Source organism: Dasypus novemcinctus, chromosome 7 (assembly GCF_030445035.2).
Source record: "Dasypus novemcinctus isolate mDasNov1 chromosome 7, mDasNov1.1.hap2, whole genome shotgun sequence".
Classification (NCBI taxonomy): Eukaryota; Metazoa; Chordata; class Mammalia; order Cingulata; family Dasypodidae; genus Dasypus; species Dasypus novemcinctus.
Window position 1 is genome coordinate 60404622 of NC_080679.1, and position 23325 is coordinate 60427946.

At 37.4% G+C, this 23325-nt stretch overlaps 1 protein-coding gene across 1 annotated transcript in view; it reads right to left on the reverse strand.

The window, feature by feature from the left end:
- ZC3H15 (zinc finger CCCH-type containing 15) overlaps positions 1-21210 on the reverse strand; it is a 30421-nt gene extending 9211 nt beyond the window's left edge. Inside the window, exons 1-2 of the mRNA XM_004477036.4 lie at positions 20956-21210; positions 1876-1977 (exon numbers count right to left, since the gene is read on the reverse strand). Of these exons, the coding sequence (XP_004477093.1) occupies positions 1876-1977; positions 20956-21030 (177 nt within the window). The 5' untranslated portion in view covers positions 21031-21210. The remainder of the gene's footprint in view (positions 1-1875; positions 1978-20955) is intronic.
- Positions 21211-23325: the final 2115 nt, after the last annotated feature.

Sequence of the window (23325 nt, forward strand, 5' to 3'; positions counted from 1 at the left end):
GGCTCTAAAAGCATTACTGTTGCTAATTTCCAAAGTATAGCTGGTGGTTAGGTACCTCATGTTGGAAGATAAAAGCAATGTTATTCAAGAAAGTATAAAAAATATTTAACATACTACCAAACCTAACTACCATCACAAATATTATGGCTTTTCCAGGTCTACGAAACTTGAAATTACAACTGAAATATACTTCCCATTAGGAGAAAAGTAGGGGAAGTGGTAACAGGATTGAAAGGGGCTTAAGAAAAAAAGCAAATACTTCTTACATGCCTGTATTATACCAGGAGAGTTATATTATTATTATATCACAGGAATCCTGTAAGGGTATAATGCCCTCCTCCACTTCACAGGAAAAGACCAGTATAGCAAAGTAATTTAAGATAATGTAATAAAGAAGAGAGAAGATTCAAAACCCAAGTCTACGTGATTCCAAGGCATACATATTTATTAAACCAGGCTACTAAGTTACTAGGATGGAAGATCAAAACTGTTTGGCTTTAGAATCAAGATGGGTGGAGGTGAAATGTTGGGGTACTGATTTGTAGACAGCTTGAATGACAGAAATTTGTTTCAGATAGGGTTAACCATCTCATAAATTTATAATCTGATAATTCTCAAAAGAAAAAACTTCTGTAATCTCTTCTACATTTAATTAAGGAAAAAAAATTGTTTCAACAGGGAAAAGGAGATAAGGTGATCAATATGATACTGGTTCAAGGACAGACAATAAGCAGAGCAGAAAAGAGAATCCTGAAATAGCTCCTAATATATTTGAGACTTTAATGCATGTTAAAAGTAGTAGTTCAATTCAGTGGGATAAATGCCATTGGTGTAAGTGGATATTCAAGTGAAATAAAATAAACTTCACATATCAAATAAATTCATATGACAAACTGCCAACTGTGAAATTAAATAAAATAATTACAAAAAAAATCTAAGAAAACGTATAATTCAGAGGCATGGGAACCTTTTAACTATATAAAAGAAAAGCTAGATATAACAGACAGTATAAAAACTAAAATTGGTTGTACAGCAAAATATAACTGAAATAACAATTATCTGAAATGAGACAAAAGGTTATCTCTAATAAATGTCAAGAAAAAGACAATCAAAAAAGCAAAGGATTTTGGGGAGTAGATGTAGCTCAAGTGGCTAAATGCGTGCTTCCCATATAGAAGGTCCTGGGTTCAATGCTTGGTACCTCCTAAAAACAAACAAACAAACAAACAAACAAACAAAAAAGACCAACTTTCACTGGGGAGCAGATGTAGCTCAGTAGCCAACAAGCATATGAAAAAATACCTGAACTCACAAGTAGTGAGAGGGAAAAAGTAACAAGATACTACTTTACACTTACTAGGCTGGAAAACATTAAAAATAACTTAAATACCTACTACACATGTACTACAAATGAAAAAAGGAAGCATTACAGCCTGTGTGGAAAAGTGATCAGGCAATATTTATTAAAATTAGAAATATATTTCCCCCTGACCTAGAAATTCTATCACTAGGTAATTTATGCCACAGAAATAAAAAAATACACATGTAAGAACTCATGTTTGAGGATATTTCTTGTAGAACTGGTCTTAAGTCAGCTGGAAATAGTGATCAGTTATGAATAGTTAAATGGATGGACATGGTACATAAATATTGTAGAAGAGTATGCAGTTATGAGAATAAATCAGAGCTGTATCAAATAGCTTGGAGGAATATTCAAGAAGTACTGCTGAGAAAGAAAGGTTCACAGGATTCTATACTAAACATAATATACACTAAAATATAATTACAACACTAAATATTTTTACCTATAACAGATGATGTATATTATATATCTATACGAAGAAACTATGAAAAGATACAATTTAAATTATTTACCTGACGAGGATTTTGTTGACCAAACTTAACTTGATGAGTGACAGCTTTGATAAACTTCTGTTGCTTTGCTCCTTTCTTATTCTTTAGACCAAAAGTTTTGTCCTAAATGAGAAAGAGCACAGAAATATCTTAGCAATTTCTCTTTCCAATGACATCTAAATGACATTTATTTATTGATAGGCAAAATTATTCTTCCTTAAGCACTCAACAGACATGCAAAACAGTAAAATATCAAGCCAAGGCAATATATTACCTCAAAATATCACCCAGGCTTCTTTACAATTTAGTGCATACTTACAGTCATCACCATGAAACCAATTACTCTATCATGAATTTCCAAAGTTTGTTTTGGAATATCAGTTTGATGGGAGGTGTAGAGTTGGTATATTGGGATAAGAAATCCTAGAATCAAATTTAAGTTTAGGAAAATGCTGGGTTAAAAGGGTTTCTTAAGCATAAGATATCTTATTGAGTCTTTACCAGAGGTAGATACAATATGCAGCACTTCCAAATCTTATTTTAGTACCTAATACATTTTTCATGAAGTATCCTGAGCGACTAAGTACTACTGAACACATTTTGGGTAATACTGCACCAGAGGAAGATGATACGTTAAAATCTGGACTGCTATTTTTGGTAATAGTTATCCTCTCAGAAATAACTTTTAATAAATTGAACTACTGAAATTTATGCATTTCTAGCTGTTGCTAAAACAGTATTAAATTGTCATGAAAATACTTTTACCTCTTTTTTTCTGAGTTCACACATATAGTACATGGGGAAGCAAGAACTGAAGCCAGGCAATCTAGCTCCAAAGTCTGGTCTCTTAATCAACAAAGCTAGTATCTAAATATACTTATCAAATTTATTTTATGTCCCATTTAACTTAGACAGAAAGGTTGCCTTAAACAATGAAAACGGATTAAAGGAGGACTTGGTAAGTAAAAAAATATTTCAGCAAATGTCCAGTTAAGAAAACAGATGGTACTTTTGTTTGTCCTAGGAACGTAGTGATTCCATTCAGGTTTAGTCAGTTCCTTACTTTCAATCTAAAGGTGTTCTTGCTAACACATTCAATAAAGAAAAATTGAATGTTTTAAAACTGAACAAGCTTATAAGTTATGAAGAGGTGAGGGATGAGGGAGTCTGCCCCCAAAGAGCAAAGAAATAAAACTTCTAACCTCACTGCCTTGACACAAATATTGATGATTTGTAGAATTTTATATTAATAGAATTATATGTTTGAGCTCTGCACTCTGCCAGTACTATCCTGACTCACTTTTCCCATTTAACTCTTGTTAAAAGAAGAGCCAAATTCAACAGAAATATTCAGATAATTATTATATAAATACTAACGCATGGGGAAGGATGATGGCCAAATAGAATGTGGTTGGCTACTAGCCCACGGAGCTAACTTAAAATGCTTGCTCATACATGGTCTGTTTTCTGAATTCCCCCTTTCCCAGTGTGTTTAGGTATCTGCTATGCTGGGACACATGGGTATCTCAAAATTCTGGTGACCCCTGGCTATCTAACCATATTTTAAAACTTTGCAGTGCAAAAAACATTGCACATATATGTGCAAATGTTTATGTATGTGTGTGGCTGTGTGGGAAGTTAACTAGTGTGTTTTACCAAAGGTGATTTGGGCAGAATGCCTGATGGGAAACTACCAAATATTGGTATCCATGTCCTCTGTGTTTCTCTAGAGAATATCCTCCAGAGGCAGCCTTAGCTAGGAGGGCAATAAGCCTAGTTGCAAGACAGGAGAAGAGAGCAGATAGGCTGGGGTGTTTCAGTTTATTGCACAGACAACTTAAGGGCCATTTTGAGGTCTACATTTTTAACCACCCTTCCATCCCCTCTGTGCCTGGTATTCCAAAACTGCAGGGGTAGTTACCTGGCTGAGCAGTGGTAGGTAAGAACTATGAGGGAATTTTACCACTTTTTACCATTTTTCATTCCCCTGCTGTCTGTATTACCTAGTGCTTCCCATTCCTGAGCTTTTCCAGATTTTGCAGAGCAAATCCACTTGCTTCTCAATGACATACTCCTTGGCAGGCATGCAAGTCTGACTACTCTGTTCTACTAGGTCAGTTAATCCACCCATCCACTTTCAATCTTCCATATAGATGTTTCCTAATTTCAAGATGAAGTCTGTATTTTTTTTCTCATTCTCTTGTTCATGGATGACTTCACAACTTGTACAAAATTGCCTGCATTTAGCTTGAAACACAAAACAATGCATATAAACAGTATTCCTTAAGAAATAACTTGAAATGCTGCCACAGCATCATAAGACAAACTTAGACAAGGGAGTTGCTGGTATTTAGGGAATTAATAAAAGCAAGCTGAATATTAAGTATTTAAACATTTACTTTAATAACACCGATAAGGGTAAGAGAACTTGCTGCCAAATTGCCAAATCAACTCAGGATCCCTTATTTCAAACTACAAATAATGTATTTTGCTATATAGATTCTAAACAAATGCAAAACTAGGTTTCAGGATATAAACTCCTATTTCCCAGCTAGAGCCTAGTTTTTCTGTTGCAATCTGGCAGGTTTGAACTTTGAAACCCTCTTGGTAGTTTCCTCTGACACATATGACAACAGTTTTTGTTCTGGAATAGTGAATAGTACAGGAAGAGCAATGGCTGGATGATGTCTTAAAGAGGGTGGTAAAAATTCTTTTTCTATTACAGTTCCAGAAAAAGCCTAAGGATAAAATTTCTTTTGGTGATTTCTTGTTGTTCTTCCAAAATGCTCTCAATTGGTGTCACTGCAAGTGCTTCTTCACAGTTAATACTACTCAGAATTCCCTCCCTGTCTATGACCAAATTTAGCAGCTGTTTTCAGTGGCATCACTATACTGTTTTCTCTGTTTAGGGACTTCAGTATTGATTTATAAGAAAGTATTCTCCATTTACAACATCAACAAACACTCTTTAAATGTCACAGTAGGCAGCTCCTAGGCAGAATGACCACTGCCAGAGCTGTTCTTTTGTTCACATTTATGTTTTATTTTCTCATGAAATTTTAAAGCAGTATTTTTTCCAGCCTTTTAGGTGTGATAATATGAGAAATATAATATATAATATGAGAAAAATACATTGTTGGTGGAGAATCATCTCTAAACCTTAAAACATCAGGGTCATTTTCATTTATCACTATCCTGGGTTGCGACATCATTATCATCATTACAGTGATAAGGATTTGAACTATTCATTGAACTTTACCACTGAACAGTTCTGAATTTGCTAACTTTATGACAACTACTGGAATAAGAGATCTATTACTTGATGAATCACATTCCCATTTATGTTTTAATCTTCCTTTTCCTTTTCAGCTTTATATTCTCCCTTTGCAATCACAGTATTAGACTATCAAGTTCACCCTTGATTCTATATATATACCAGTAATGTCATTTTGAGTCTTCTCCTCCATTCTTACATACCATCCAATGTTATTTATTGCATGTAATTGTCATTTTCTCTTTAATTTCTCTTCTTTTCAAATTGTGGAAGCATACATAAAACATAAATCTTCCCATTCCAAACCCTCCCAAGCATACCATTCAGAGAGATTAATCACCTTCACAATGTTGCAATACCCTCACCACCATCTATTACTAGAACTTTCCCTTCACCCAAAACAGAAATCCTATACTCATTTTGCAGTAACTCCCCATTAATGCTGCCCCTTCCCCCATAACCTGTATTCTTCTCTCTCTCTGAATTAGATACTCTGATTTTGTGTTTACTTTAGGGCCTCTTTCTTGATTTGGCACTTGCCCTATTACTACAGTTCTTTAATTGTTTTCTGTAGCTTTGAAAAAAATGTTCCTGTCACTTCTTGCTGGTTGTTCAAAGCTTCTATGGGGGAGAGAGCCATGAAGCTTCTCATTCTGCCATCTTGATTGAAGTGGGTATCTCAATGAAAAAAGTCTTCTTTTTTGAAAGTAATTAAGGAGCCCTGAGAGGTATTAAGTCTGAAATATATGAAGTTTAAAAGCCTTTATATTTTGGCATTGTTTCTAAGGGAAGGGAAAGAGCAATGGGAAGAAAATATTACAGGTAGTGAATACCACTTATACTGACAAGTTGGATATGGAACAAATTGAGAGAATTGAGAGAATATTTGAAACCATCTATGATGGTTAAATTCATGTCAACTTGACTAGATTATGGTGTCCAGTTCTTTGGTCAAGCAAGCACTGGCTTGTGGAGATATTTTGTGAATTTATATCATCAGTAAGTTGACTGTATCCAACAATCTGAGAGGTTCCAATCACTTGAAGGCCTTTAAAGAAGTAGCAAAGATTTCGTAAGGAGGATTCCCAACCTCTACTTCAGCCAGTCAGCTCTTCCTGGGGAATTCACTGAAAACCTTCATTGGAGTTCCCAGCTTGTGGCCAGCCCTATGGAATTCAGCCATGCCCATGCCACAGTTGTGTGAGCCAATTCCTATTAAAAAAAATCTTGTAATACTTACATTATTTACTTATAAATATCTCCTATCAGTTCTGTTTCCCTGGAGAACCCTAACACAACACCCAATAAGAAATAATCCTTACAGCATCCCAATAACAATAACAGATCTGTCAATGTTAAGATTACAAAGTTCAGTAGGGTCTTGGTTTAAACGGTTATTTCTCACTGAGCAGTATCTCTTTTATTTGTGACGTCTATATCGACCCATATACCAAAACTTCACTTTTTCCTACCAAATTGTATATCCTAAATAATATTACAAAATTCTACTTGAATTTTTATAGCCTAAATATATGAAAAAAGGGGGCACTTAAAAGCTGGAAAATGTCTGCATTGGGCTTTTTAATGGATGGCTTCTTTGTTTTTATAAACAAGTTTAACTTTCAATCCAATTAGTAGGAAAGATGGTCAAGGGTAATGTGACAAAATGGAGAGAGATTATCACTGTGTAATACGTAGGAGCCAGGTGTGAAAGGCCAGTTTCTTTTGACAAAATATGAACTCTCATGGGAGAGGGCAAAACTCACAATAAAAATATTGTATCTGGATCAAAGTACAACAGCATCTATAGATGCTCTGCCAAAGAAGAATATAACTGGGGTTAAACTCATGTTCCATGTACTACTACAGAGTAGAAGTAAACTATGAATAAGAAAGGACACATAGCAAGGTAGATACTGACAACTGACAACTCAGGAAGGAAGAGTTGTCTTAAGTGACATGACCAGCTAGAAAACAAAAGTGTTCACGGCAAGAGCTTCTGTAGATGTTAAAAGCATTTCATGTTTTGTAAACTATTATCCATGTGGTGCAGTAGTGCTCCAAAATGTATTCACCAAATGCAATGAATGTGCCACAATGATGAAAGAGGTTGTGATGTGGGAGGAATGGGATGTGTGGGGGTGTGTGGAGTATATGGGAACCTCATTTTTTAATGTAACATTTTTTTGTGATCTATGTATCTTCAAAAAAAAATACAATAAAAAAATGATGGGAGTGGGGTATATGGGAATCTTATTTCTTTAATGTAACGTTTTGTGTGATCTATTAACTTTAAAAAAGATAATTAAAAAGAAGATTTTCAGGTTTAATTACATACCACATTGTACAAAATTAACCAGTCTCAAGAGAAAATGTGAGTGGTGTTTTGAAAGTCTCTAATTTGGTTAAAACTCAGAATTTTTTTTTCCCCACAGGAAAAATGGGATCTTCTTTACCTAGCATATATTACATAAACTCTTGAATATACATTTTATTTATTCCTCTTAAACTATCCTATGACATGCTTTATCTTGTTCAATAAATATGGATATAGAGACTCAGAAATGTTCAGTAATTCCTTTGAAGTTTTATCACTTAGTAAGGTATAAACGATACGGTCAGATGCTTAAGTTCTAATCCTAGCACTACAAAGTGAGCTGAGTAAATTACTTTACACTTGTTACCCCAGTTTTATTTGTAAAGAGTGTTTAATCTTTTAGTGTTGTTTTGAAAGTTAAAAATTACTACAAAGGGAAGTGGACTTGGTCCAGTGGATAAGGCATCCGTCTACCACATGGGAGGTCCACAGGTCAAACCCCAGGCCTCCTTGACCTGCGTGGAGCTGGCCCACGCGCAGTGCTGATGTGTGCAAGGAATGCCGTGCCACGCAGGGGTGCGCCAGCGTAGGGGAGTCCCACGTGCAATGAGTGTGCCCCATAAGGAGAGCTGTCAAGCACGAAATAAAGTTCAGCCTGCCGAGGAATGGCGCCGCACACACAAGAGCTGACGCAGCAAGATGATGCAACAGAAAGAGACACAGATTCCCGTGCCGCTGACGACAGCAGAAGCAGACAAAAGAAGTACACGCAGCAAAATGAACACAGAGAATAGACAACAGGGATGGGGGCGGGGGGAGAGAGGCAGGGGGGGAGAAAAAAAAAATTACCACAAAGATGCAGTATAAATAGCGGTTGATAACAGGCACTTCCTGGTTTCGAGTCCTACCTATGTCATTTGCCAGTTCTATAACCTTGGAAGAGTTATTTAACTTCTAGGCCTGTTTTCTCTACTGTAAAAAGGGTAATAATACTTACCTTTGTTGTTGTGAGAATTAAAGGAGCTTTGTAAATCTATAACTTGTAGGTGGCTTGACTTCTCCCTCTTCTGCTTTCCCCAATATATACAAAACACTGAGAATTGTGTCTGGTCTAATAAGTGTTAACTATTAAATGACGAAGATATGTGAACCAAGGTATATTTAACTCTGAGCAAAGTCTTTGTTCTTTCCACCATGAAAAGCTATTCCAGAGAAACCTGCTTAGGTACTGGGTTGGTACAAAAAAAGCTTTCTAGATACAACACGGTGGAACTAGGACACCAGCATTAACTCCTAAAAATTGGGTAGTTTGCAATTTGAAAAACTTCAAGAGAGCTTCCACCCTTTTTCCTGGACTTAGAACAGACTCTTACATTAAGATTAACCCAAGTAGAGGGGGGCTGAAGGAAAGGATGAAAAGAAGTTACAATCAATAAAAATCACAGTTAAAATAAAGTTAAGAGGGAAAGCGGACTTGGCCCAATGGATAGGGCGTCTGCCTACCACATGAGAGGTCCATGGTTCAAACCCCGGGCCTCCTTGACCTGTGTGGAGCTGATCCATGTGCAGAGCTGATGCACGCAAGGAGTGTCCTGCCATGCAGGAGTGTCCCCCATGTAGGGGAGGCCCCACGCGCAAGGAGCGCACTCTGTAAGGAGAGCCGCCCAGGGTAAAAGAAAGTGCAGCCTGCCCAAGAATGGCACCACACACACAGAGAGCTGACACAACAAGATGACGCAACAGAAAGAAACAGATTCCTGGTGCCACTGATAAGGATAGAAGTGGTCACAGAAGAACATACAGCAAATGGACACAGAGAGCAGAAAACCAGGCGGGGGGGCGGGGCGGGAAGGGGAGAGAAAAAAAAAGTTAAGAGCAGATGTGGCTCAAGCAGTTGAGTGCCTGCGTCACACATGGGAGGTCCCAGGTTCAGTCCCCAGTGTCTCTAAAAGGAAAAAAACAAACCAAACAAGTAAACAAATGAAAAAACCAATTCAAGGCAGCCGATGTGGCTCAGTGACTGAGCACCAGCCCCCCACATAAGAAATCCTAGACTCAATCCCTGACCCCTGGAACCTCAAAAAAAGAAACAAACAAAAAAGGATATTGCAGTCCTCCTTGGATTCAGTAAGGTTTCAAAAGTTAGGTTACAGTAAAGGAATGGTGTGTGAGTGTGTGTTTATAACCTGGGAAACTGAATACAAAGGAGCTTAGAAAAACAGTTCTAAAAAAAGGAGGTTCCCTGAGACTCCTTTTCAACCTGAAGAGGATGGAAACTCATGGTTTAAAACTCATGCTTTTCTCTTGCCCACTCCCCACTCCCTGCTCTTTTAACAGGCCAGACACCACTCCTTAAACAAGATATTTTAAAAAAAGAAAGGGGGACAGGGTAGCATTGAATAGAGTTCCAAGCTCTTGAGACACTAGGTTGATACTTTTTACCTCATTAATTTCCCCCCAGCCCTCACAATGCACTAATAGATTTCTACTGTCTATCCACCCAACAGATATTATCAAACTCGTTAATCTAGATTCTAGTAATCAAGATTTGACCAGGGCTGAGGTTTGTCACTGGTAACCAAATTTCTTTCTCTATCCGTTATACACCTGGTTCCCATTTCAGCAGATCCCGACCACTATTTCCTTGCTTCTACAAGTCCTTGGCAGGACATCCTTCATTTGCTTGCATAACCCCAAAGATTAATTTCCCTTTTCATAATCAAACTTTCTATTCCTCAGTGATGAAGTCAGTTTGTTATTAAATTTTACCTATAAGAAAGCAAATGGAATATGCCATTTGGGACTGTGTAAATATATAACAAAACTATAACTGTTAGAGGCTTGCAATAATTAAGCTGTAGCTCAGTTTCCTGATATGCAATGGGGAAAGGCTAACCCCATCTCCAATAAACCTACCTGTCTAAGGGCACTGGCACTTCCCCACAGGTTAAACAAAGAAACCATCTAGAGATGGGAGTAAAGAGAAATGGAGAACTTCCCTACCCACATATCAAAGGGAGATAAAGAAACCCTTTAATCCCTACAGATCAAAAAAACATCTGCTCCTGCAGCATTCCAAGAAACCATAACTCACTACCCCACTATCCTCTCGTCATTTTCAGGGAAAATTTTCACCTCTAGGGCTTCCTATTGGTCCCTGCACCTCACTTGGGACTCTCAACCCCCTCCTACCAACTATCATTTCCCTGCCTAGGAAAGTTCAGTATAAATTCATCCCCCCCCACTTCCAGGAGTGGGCTGAAGTCTGTTCTTCAGACCCCCTCTGCTGGGAGAGCTTCTCAATAAATTCATTCTCTGCCTGTGGTCACATCAGTCTCTGTGTCAGAGTGAGCACCATTTTTCTCCAACAATAACCCTTTTTGATATATTCATTTCTGAAAAAAAAAATCTTAAATGAACATGAATTCATAAAATTTTGGGGAGTTATTAAAGGGGGAAAGAAAAGGCTGTAGACAGTATGAATAAATGATTTTCAGGTGGGAAGGAAGCAAGCACCATATAGGTCAGGCTGTGGTTATTTCCCCTAACTAGTTCTTGTCTATAATATTAATAAATAAAATGGGTGCCATTTATGTTAGGCATGTCACCTGTTATCTCATTTAACCCACAGCTCTCTCCAGTAATAATTAGCTCCATTTTGCAGATGAGAAACTATAGCTTAGATGTAACTCGTCCAAAGCTACAGAACTAGAAGATAAAATATGCAAATCAAACCTAAGTTTATCTAATAGATCTAAGTGACTCCAAAGCTAATGCTCCTTTCTATAAATTGCTGCCTTTTATGCTTCTTTTCACTTCACATACTTGTAGATCTCAAAAGTTCCATGCTGTTTTTCTACAATAAATATAGCAGTGGCAGTGGAAGCCATAGAGGTAAAGAAGAGGGACAGGTAGACAGGCAACCATTTTTTTTTAAAGTCCATGAAGTGTTACTTAAAAATCCATGAAAATGAGGGAGAGGGAGAGGGAGGGCATATGGGAGTCCCCCCTTTTTATGTAACATTTATGTAATCTGAAGCTTTTAAAGAAAATTTAAAAAAAACACACACATGAAAAGAAAAAAAAATCAGCGATCAGCAAGATGGTGAAATGAGAAACTCCTGAGTTTGCTTAGCCCATGGCAACATTGAAAAATCTGCAGACATTGGCAGAACCAACTTTCTCAGAACTCTGGAAGATAGTTAAGGGTTGCAATAACTGGGAGAATATGGAATCAAGAAAAAGGAAACTTAAAAACAGTAGGAAATGTGAGGAGGTGTAGCTCAGTGGTTGAGGTGATTCCCATGCATGAGGTCTCAACGTCTTAAAAAAAAAAAAGGGAGGGGGAGGGTAGGAAACTTTTGAAGCATCTTTACTGGCCTGGCCCTTCCTCAACTCCTTCCCCACTGCATTCCTAGTGCAGATCCATGTTCCTCATTTCTGAAGGGAGCACAGTAACTCTATATGCATATTAGAGCACATTTATGCCTGTACCACCCATCAGGTGGCAGCCTGAAAGACTGATCCAGGATACTTATCGCTTTCTTGCTGGTCCCAAACTTGTTCTGGATATAGAAGCTGCTGGCAGAGCTGCTAAACCACCATAAGAAAACAATCAAACCATAGTTTCCTGGGACTGACATAAAATAGGCAAAGGAGTGAATTTCCTAGGGAAAGTTAGGTGCATACCAAGCATGTGTGTATACAGAGGAACTGATAAGGCCATTCTCACATCCCCAGAATAAGACCCATACTCAGAAAAGACCAGAGAACCCCATGCTTTCACCTCAGGCTATTTTTCAGGCCCACTGTTAAGGCTGGCTAAGTGCTGAAAGAGAGCACAAGCACTGAGCCAATCTGCCAAGACGGAGGAAACTTTCTTTCTTTCTTCCTTTTTGTTAACTTCCAGCATTCAAAGTAATTTCTCACAACAGTGGCTGAATACAAGTTCAAGGAATAGAGAACTCAGCAAGATATAAGTCAAGGAGTACAGTGTCCACACGAAGAGTTTGAGAAAATCACAAGCAGACTTCAACAACAAAAACAATAAAAACCCTGGCAAAGCCTGGGAAGGTAAGAATATGATTTCCAGAACTAACACACTTAAATATTCAAATGTCCAGATTCCAACAATAAAAAAAAAAAAAAAAAAAAATCACAAGGCATAAAAAGAATCAGGAAAAAAAAAATGGCTCAATAAAGGAAACAAAATGAAGGTGCAAAATCATCCACAAGGAAGAATTCCATATGTTTGACATACGAAGACTTTTAGAAAATGCCTTAAAAATGCTCAGACTCAAAAGAAAATAGAGACAAAAAGCTAAAGGATATAAGAAAATCAAAATAAGAGTAAAATGTGAATTTCAATAAAAAGAAATTAAAAGATGGAATTAAAAAGAAATACTCGAGCTGAAAAGTATAATAACTGAAATAAAGAACTGCCTAGAAGAGTTCAACAGCAGATGGTCTGTAATGAGTTAGCATAAGAAAGAATCAGCAAACTTGAAAATAGGACAAATGAAATTATCCATTCTGAAGAACAAAGAATGAAAAAAGTTAGCAGAGCCTAAAAATCTATGGGACACCATCAAGCACACAAATATAGGTATTATGGGTATCCTAGGAGGAGAAGAAAAAAAGGGGCAGAAAGTTTATCTGAAGAAATAATACTGAAAACTTCCCAAACGTAAAGTCATATACATCTCGAAGATGTTAACTGAACTCCAAATATCATAAACTCAAAGAGATTTACACTTAGACACATCATAGTTAAACTATCTAATACTAAGGACAAAGAGAGACTCCTGAAAGCAACAAGAGAGAAACACACATACTGTACAAGGGATCCTCCGAAGACTGAGTGCCAATTTCTCATTAGAAATGAGATGAGAAGATAATGGAATGATATAATTTAAAGCGCTGAAAGGGGGAAAAAAAACCTGTCAACGAGGAATTCTATATTCAACAAAACTGTCCTTCAAAAAGAGGAAAGATTAACTCATGAAAAATCCACAACAGAGCTACTAGAACTAATAGAAGAGTTCAGCAAAGGGGCAGGATACAAGATTAATACACAAAAATAATAGTGTTTTTATACATTCCTGAGTGCAATCTGAGGAGGAATCAGAAAAATATTCTTTTTATAATAGCAACTAAAACAATCAAATATTTAGGAGTAAACTTAACCAAGAACACAAAAGACCTGTATTCAGAAAACTATAAAACATTGGGAAAAGAAACTGAAGAATTATTAAAAAATGGTTAGACATTCCGTGTTCATGGACTGGAAAGACTAAATGTCATTAAGATGGCAATTCTACCCAAACTGATCCCAATAAATATCTCAAAAGCCTTTTGTGTGGAAGTGGAAAAACCAATTATCAAATTTATTTGGAAAGGAAAAGAGCCCCAAATAGTCAAAAAGATCTTAGGAAAATGAAGTTGGAGGACTCTCACTTCTGGACTTTAAAGCATATTACTTAGTTACAATGGTAAAAACAGCATGCATAAAGATACATTGACCAATGGAACCAAATCAAGAGCTCAGAAAGAGACTCTCACATCTAGTCAAGTGATGACAAGGTGGTCAAGCCCTCTTAGCTGGGACAGAACAGTCTATTCAACAAACGGTGCTGGGAGAACTGGACAGCCATATCCAAAGAAAGAATGAAGACCCCGATCTCATACCTTATGCAAAAATTAACTCGAAATGGTTCAAGGACCTAAATATAAAAGTGACAACTATCAACTACTATAAGAAAATGTAAGAAAACATCAAGATTTTGTGGTAGGTGGTAGTTTCTTAAACCTTACACCCAAAGCATAAGCAACAAAAGAAATTATGATAGATAAAAGGAATCTGCTCAAAATTAAACACTTTCACACCTTAAAGGACTTTGTTAAAAGGGTGAAAACAGCTGACTTAATGGGAAAAGATATTTGGCAATATCTGACATGCATTTAATACCCATGATATACAAAGAAGTCATACAACTCAACAACAAAAAGACACACTACCTGAGTAAAAAATGGGCAAAAGACCTGAAAGGACAATTGTCCAAAGAAATATGAAGTGAAAAGAAAGATAAAAAAATGTTCAATATCACTACACGATTTGGGAAATGCAAATCAAAACTACAGAGTGATATCATTTCACACCTATTAAACGGGCCACTATTAAAAAGCCAGAAAAAAGTTGGGAAACTGAAAATGTTGGAGAGGACAGGGAGAGATAGGAATGCTTATTCACTGTTGGTGGGAATGTACAATGGTACAGCCACTGTGGAGGACTGTTTGGTAGTTCCTAAGGAAGTTGAATATAGACTTGCCATGCGACCCAGCAATACCATTACTAGGTATATACGCAGAAGAACTGTAAGCAGAGACACAAATAGATATCTGCACACTTATGTTCACAGCAGAATTATTCATGACTGCCAAAAGTTGGAAACCCAGTCCACCAACTGATGAATGGATAAAGAAATTGTGGTGTATACACACAATAGAATATTATGCAGCTAGAAGAAATGAAGCAGCGAAGCATATGACAACATAGATGAACCTGGAGGACATAATGTTGAGTGAAGCAAGCAAGACACAAAAGGACAAATACTATATGACTGTGCTATTATGAACTAAATATACTGTGTAAATTCAAAATAGGAGGGGAAAGAATGGAAAGCTGAGGGTTAATCTGTGCGGAGTTGGTAAAAAGGTTGTTTGTAAATCTTTGTAAATGATAGAAATGGAAAAAGCATATCACTTGTTTGTAACTAGCAGATTATAGGGGTATGACTGGTTGAAAGGGAAAGTCTTAGGACATGTATATTACTAGAAGGAAAGCTAAGAACATGGGACTGTATAAGATAATAAAATCTCATGCAAAACACGAGTATGGGTGATATTGCGTATATAAAACTGTTTCTACAAAATATAAATACAAATATACTAGAGAGAAGGAAGAAGAGCAGGTATGTATAGCAGGGGAAGCACAGAGAGAATGAGAGGTGAGTTTTGTTTTTTACTATTTTTGGAATAATGAAAGCACTGTAAGAATGAAATGATGAATGCACAAATATGTGATTACACCAAATACCACTGATTGTACATTTTGAATGATTTATGCTTTATTAACACGTATCAATAAAACTGATGTTAAAAAAAATATATGGGGGAGCAAGACATATAGATAAATAAAAGCTGAGGGAGTTAGTCACCACTAGATCTGCCCTACAAGAAATGCTAATAGTAGTTTTTCAGGTTGAAAGGTAAGACCACTAGATAGCAGCTTGAAGCTGTACAGAAATAAAATCTCCAGTAAAGGCAACTAAATGGGTAAATATAAATGTCAGTACCATTCTATTTTTAGACTGTAACTCCACTCTTTAATTCTTATATTATCTAAAATGTAAACACACACAAAAAGCTATAAATCTATGGTGTTGGTCACATAATGTATGAAGGTGATATTTGTGACAAGAACAGCATACAGAGAGGAATGGAAGGTAATAGGAATATAGTATATGTATGCTACTAAGTTAAGGTGGTATCAACTCAAACAAGATTGTTATAGATTTAGGATGCTAGATTTACCAAAAACAAAAACAAAAAAAAACCAACAACAACAAAAACAAATAGGAGAATGGCAGAAATAAATACTGATATATCAGTAATTACTTCAAATGTTAGTGGTTTGACTCTCCAATCAAAGGCAGTGACTGGCAGAATGAGTAAAAAGCATGATGCAACTATATGCTGTTTATAAGAGACTCACCTTAAACTTACACAGTAGTTCAAAAGTAAAATTAAAAAAAATATTCTATGCAAATAATAACCAAGAGAACTGGGGTAGCTCCACTAGTAACAGACAAAACAGACTTTAAGTAAAAAACTACAATGACAAAGAAGGACACTATAAACTGATAAAAAGTCCAGCTCAACAAAAACAGATAACAGTAAACTATATACACCTAACAACAGAGCCTCAAAATACATGAAACAAATATTGACAGATTTGAAAGGAAAAAACAGTCTACTCTAGTAGTAGGAGACACTTCAATACTCCACTTTAACAAATGGATAGAACATCTCGATAGAAGATAAGTAAGGAAACAGAGAAGCTGAACAAACTTAACACACATATATAGAATACTTGACCCAACACCAGCAAAACATACATTCTTCTCAAGTTCACATGGATCATCTCCAGGATATACCCATATTAGATCACAATACAACTCTCAATAAATTTAAAATGATGAAAATCACACAAAGTATATTCTCTGTCCACAATGGAATGAAGCTAGAAAGAAACAACAGAAGGAAAACTGTAAAATTCACAAATACATGGAAATTAAACAATATGTAATCTTGACCAACCAATGGGTCAAAGAAGAAATCACAAGAGAAATTAGAAATACCCAAACATGTGGGATACAGCAAAGGAAGTGCTCAGTGGGGAATATACAGCAATAAATGCTTTTATTAAAACAGGAAGATCTCAAACAGATAACCTAATTTCACACCTGGAAGAACTAGAAAAACAAGAGGAAACTAAACCTAAAGTGAGCAGAGGGAAGGAAATAATGAAGATTAGAGTGGAGAGAAATAACACAGAAAACAGGAAAATAGGGACTCAATGAACCCTAGAGCTGGTTATTTTAAATGAAAAAAAAAAAAAAATAGACAAACCTTTTAGCAAGATTGACAAGAAAAAGAGAGGGAGTAAAGAATTAAAATCAGAAATGAAAATGGGGACCTTACTATTGACCTTACAGAAATAAATCTACCAGCAATGATACAAGAAGAACCCAATAGACCAATACCAAGTAAAGAGATCAAATCAGTAATCAAAAACCTTAACAAAGAAAAGCCCAGGACCAGATGGTTTCACTAGTGAATTTTACCAAACATTCTTAGAAGTAACACCAGTTATCCTCAAACATTTCCAGAAGTCCAAAGAGGAGGAACAGACCCTAACCCTTTCCAAAAGGCCACCATCACCCTAATACCAACATCAGATAAGGACATTCACAAGAAAAGAAAACTACAAACTATTATCTCTTATAAATGAAGATGCAAAAATCCTCAACAAAATATTGACAAACTAAGTCCAAAAACACATTAAAAAGATTACGTAAGGGCGTGGATGTGGCTCAAGTGATAGGGTTTCTGCCTACATATGGGAGGACCCAGGTTTGATCCCTGGGGCCTCCTGGTAAAACAGAAAAAGAGCAAGCATGCCTGTGTGGTAAGCCGAGTGCCCACATGGTGAAATGAGTGCCTGCGTGGCGAGCCAGTGCTGGTGCAAGTGATTCACGCATATGACATAACAAAAGAGAGACAAGGGGAGAGTCAAGGTGGAGCGCAGCAGAGACCAGTAACTGAGGTAGCACAATTGACAGGGAACCTCTCTCCAATCAGAGGTCCCCAAGATGGAATCCTGGTGAACCCTAGAGGAGAAAGATGAGAAGACAAAAAGATAAATAGATACAGAAGATCACACAGTGAACCAACAGACAGCAAAAACAGCAGGGAGGGGGGAGGTGGAAGGGTAGAGAAAAAAAAAGGATTATGTACCATGATGAATGGTAGGATGCTTCAATGTAAGAAAATCAATCAATGTAATACACTGTAATAACAGAACATAGTGAAAATGCCAAATGATCATTTCACCCAACAGAAAAGACATGAGAAAATCCAGCACCATTTCTTGCTATAGCAATCACCCCAGTGTGGTAATGGCATAAGGACAAACAGACCAATGGAACAGAAATGAGATTTCAGAAATAAACCTTCACGCCTATGGCCACTGAAATTTGATAAGGGTGTCAAGTCCGCACACTGGGGAAAGGATAGTCTCTTTAGCAAATGGTGCTGGGAAAACTAGATAACTATATGCAAAAGAATGAACTTGGACTCCTACTTCCCACCACATACAAAAATCAATTCGAAATGAATCAATGAACTAAACATAAACTTAAAACATTAAATTTAAATCTCTTAGGAGAAAGCACAGGAAAGTCTCTTCAGGACTTCCTGTTAGGCAATGAATTCTTAAGACTTTACACTGAAAGCACAAGCAACGACAACAAAAATAGATAAAGTGGACTTCCTCACAATACTTCTGTTCATCAACGGACATTATCAAATAAGTGAAAAGAACCCAAGAATGAGAAAAAATATTTGGAAACTATGTATCTGATAAGAGTTTAATATCCAGGATATATAACGAACTCCCACAACTCAATAATGAAGCAATCTAATTTAAAAAATGCACAAAGGGCTTGAATAACATTTCCCCAAAGAAGATACACAAATGAAAAGATATTCAACATCATTAGCAATTAGGAGAAATGTAAATCAAAACCAGGAGATACACTTCACACCAACCATGTTGGTTATTAACAGAAAATAACAAGAGTTGATGAGAATGTGGAGAAATAGTAATCCTCATGCATCAGTGGTGGGAATGTTAAATGGCATAGTCACTGTGGAAATCATTAGAGGTTCTTCAGAAAAGAAAACAGAATTATATAAGCAGACTTTGCTTAAACAGGCTGGATAGCATAACATTCTCTATAAATCCAATTCAATTTAGCGTTATTAATTCACAATATTATTCTACATTTCCAGTGGTAGTAAACGTCCATGTAGTACATAAATCTTCAAAACTTCACTAGCATTTAAATATGATGTTCACTTTGCCTGACTGGGAACTGAAGATTATATGAAAAGAAAAACAAAGCAAGAAAAAAACTACTATTTTCATTACATCTGTAATGATACTAACATTAAAGGCATGGCTTAAACATATTTGGCATTAATCTTGAGTTACAGTGATCTTAATTCATTTGACTAGTAAAAGCTAATCATATGTTAAATGGGAAAAGCAGGCTTAATTTCACCATATGTAAATTAATGTAGCTGTCTTATTTTGTATTTATCTTTCAATAGGCTTCATGAATAAAACTAAAGTTGCCTTCTCTTTACTCAAAAATAATCTTTCTTACAAGATGACTGGAGCCATGATGTGTATTGCTTTTAGTGCTGATGGAAAACTTAAATAACTTCCATGTATAATTCTTTAAAACAAAAATGACAAGTAAACTGACATCCTTAAAATCTGGTTGGTTACATAGTAGCTAATGATATTAGATGACCATTCCCAGAGAACTACCTTAGTTTCAATATTCCACCTTGTTCAAAAAGGTGATATAGTAGACATTGGTGTGAAGGAGATAATCATTTTGTTTTAAAACCTCTGGCTATGTTACATGACAATTCTAAAGAGCACAAGTCTGCAATAAGAATACAGGGTCTTCTTCAGAGGTGGAACTTTGCCAAGGTAACTAGAATTCTTCATAAATATTTTACTTTCATCAAATTAGACGGAAAATTATGTCAAATTTGACAGACATGTCCTAATTAGGTTTGTATAACAAAGTTCTGAAGGACTTTCAGTCACTTTTCAAAGACTTAATAACCGAGTATTTTATAAAATCATTTATAAACATTTAAAATCACTCAATATACACTGTGTTTTAATGAAACATTACTCTTTCATAAAGGGATGTCCATCATTCAGATATAACTTACGCAAGAAAATGCTCACGGTTTTTCCCAATTACATCCAAAGTACACGAAAAACTAACTACAAAGAGGATTAATAGTAGGAATCGAGGGAAAAATTATCTCGTAGGGGGCTACACCGTATGAAAATGTCTATGGAACCTCAAATATGGTTCACTCTGTTAAGGAAACTCACTTATACTGTCACTGAAAAACAAATGCCAAATATTTAAGAATGCCAACTGCGTTCCTCGCCATCCAAGAGCTACAGGCTCAAATGCACTAAACCGTATATATATAATTCGGGTATAGCATTTAATACAGCAAATGAGGGTGAAACCTAATCTGTTTGGAAGCGTTTTTCTAGGTAATTTAATCCAGAATATATTTATCTAGTACTATGTACAAGACACTGGGCTGTGACAGAAGGAAAAAACCTCCACTTTTTTAGGGTTCTTTAAATAGTTTACAAATGGATCGAAAAGGCCATTAAATAGTAATTTGTTGGCTCGAAATAAATAACAGTAACACTCTTGGGATCATGAGTAAAGAAAACACAAAGGCCCGTCGTGAGTCGGCTTTCCATACTCTGGCCCGAACCCGTTCACCATATTCCTTTAAACATAATCCTAGAAATGTCTCCAATTCAGAGAGGACTAGGGAAGGACAAAGCCGGGTGGCGGGCCCCAGGGTCGTTTCGAACCAGGTTGGATGAAGGCGGGCGTGTGGGCGGAGAAGCAAGGCGCGGGGGCGTCAGCAACTTCACTATAGCGATGAGAGGCAGCGAGCGTCATCAGGGGGCTGGGGAAGGGGCAGGGGGCCACACAGAGCCGAAGGGCGGGACACGTGGATCCGGAAGACACGAGCGGGAGTCAGGGAGCCGGGCGGCTACTTCTCCCAGGGCTCGCGGCGTGAGTGGGGGGAGGAGGTGGGTACTCACTTCGATAATCTTCTCCTTCTTTTTCTGTTCCGCCTTTTTGCTGCCCCCGGCCTGGGCCTGTTTCTTGGGGGGCATTGCGGAGATAGGTGGTACCGGCCAGTCTTAAAAGCAGCTGGAAACCGTCGGGGGCTCTGGCCCCGCGACAGGAGGCAGAAGACGACCAGGGCCACCTTCGCTGCCGCACAGCGCGGAAGGCGATTCACTCACTCGCCGGGGAAACGCGGTCTTTGCGACAGGTCGGTGCCGCAGAGCATTGTGGGTGTAGCGAAGAGCGGTGCGCGGAAGCGGGGCTGCGCAAGCGCGTTTGCCACAACCGGCAAGGATTGGGCAGAGACTGGACGTAGGAAAATGGCTACGGGTCATGTGTGTTGTTGTGCACCTACCTGGCACTCTAGGTCGCGGAGGACTGAGGATGAATTCGGGAGGGCGGTTTGGGGTCCAGTGCGTGTGTGTATTTGTTTCTCGTTTTCTCTCTCTTGAGTGTGGGTGACTCTTGTCTTGCCTGCTGGGTCGTCTGTAACATCTCGGTCCTGAATGACCACGGAGCAGCCGCAGCAATTCCTGACTGCTCCGGACGGTCCGCGACTTTGCATGCTTCAGATTGTTGTGAGGAAGGTTTAAGAAAAAATGGAAAACGTTTCCCTTTCATGTAAATAGTTCCAGAGAGCTCCATAGTTAACGTCCAGGAGGAGACGATTGACCTCTTGAAGTTTTTATCTAACTTACTTGCAAACTTTAAGAAGGTCCTTAGATGATCCCTAAGAATCCTTTGTAACGTGCAATTAACCGAACTTTGAGGATGGAGGGCAAATCTTAAGGGCTTCTTTTGAGTGCTTGCTAAATCCAGAAACTCCTTGGCACATTACACCCATTATTTGGTTTAGTTATCACAGTGACATTGAGGTAGGAATTGTTACTGTCACCATTTTATGGATAAAGCACAGAGAGAAATACAACCCAAAGTTATGTTAAGGGCTGAGCCAGGTAGTCTTAATCTTGGCACTTGTCTGCTTCAAAGTATTCAGATTCTAAAACTTACTAAATAAATTTTACTTTTATTTAAATCATCCATGATTTTTGTAGACTGTTAATAACCTTTATCTATGACCTTCATCATTTTAGATAAGAGTTTTCAATCATTTCCAGTCATTTCCAAAAGGAGAAAACTATAAACTGCCTTAATTAGTGCAATTATTTGTTCAGTAACTTTTTACATACAATAATGTAAAAAAATACTAAAAAAGTGTGTGTGTGGTTTATTTAAATTTTTCTACATCTGGGCTCCCCAGGTCAATGAACTCTCCCTCTTTTATGGATTTACTTACTTCCTTATTTCTTGATGATCTTGCTTAAGGACCCAGGGACTCAGCCTGTGTATTAGTCAGCCAGAGGGATGCTAACACAAAAGACCAGAAATCTATTGGCTATTATAAAGGGTATTTATTTGGAGTAAATGCTTAACAGTTACAAACCCCTAAAGAGTCCAATTCAAGGTTACTTTCTCACCAAAGTCAGTTGTCACGTGTTGAAGCAAGATGGTTGCTGATGTCTGAGGGTTCAGCCTTCCTCCCTCTCAACTACAGGCTGGCATAAGTCTTGTTTCTTTCTGGGCTTCCTCAGCTGCTCAGTTGCAAACTGTCAGGTGAACGGCTCATTTCTCTTCCCAGGATGGCAGGATCAAATCTGCAGTGTCTATGGAGCTCTCTCTCTCTTCCTGTGTGTCTTCTTGAGTGAGTGTCCCTTTATATCAACCCACCAAGGGGGTGGGGACTGAACCCTGAGTCATGCCCTACTGATGTGGTTGAATCAAAGCCCTAATCTTAATCAGAGACATCTCAGTTAAATCTAATACTATCCAAGAGAATCATACATAGAGAAACAGGCCAGTTTACAAACATAATCTCTTTTTTTGGGATTCTTAAATAATTTCAAACTGCCACAGTCTGCTTCCCTCTTTACCCAGTTTTATAATCTACTTGATTCTTTGGGGATCCTCTCCTTTCAGGCACTCTATGGGAGTTGAATGTAGCAATCCCTTTAACTTCCTCCTTTTAGTGCCTGCAAAGATATAAGTGAACCCTTTGCTTTTTGAGGAAATTTATTGGTAATGATTATTATCAAGTCAATGAACTAATAAATAATAGGGGGAAGTTACAAAGAATCTAGAATGACATTAAGTTTTAACAATTGCTCCTGGTTCATAGTTCTTTACCCACTTCTGCCCCTGACCTTTGTTTTTGTTTCTGCTTAAAGTTACGCAAGGAGAGAAAAAAGATCCTTACTTGTCCCCAGTGGGAAATTTACATTTCTAAATATAGTACCTGCCCTGACAGCCCTCTCTTCTCTTATATTCATTTCTTCATAGACTTA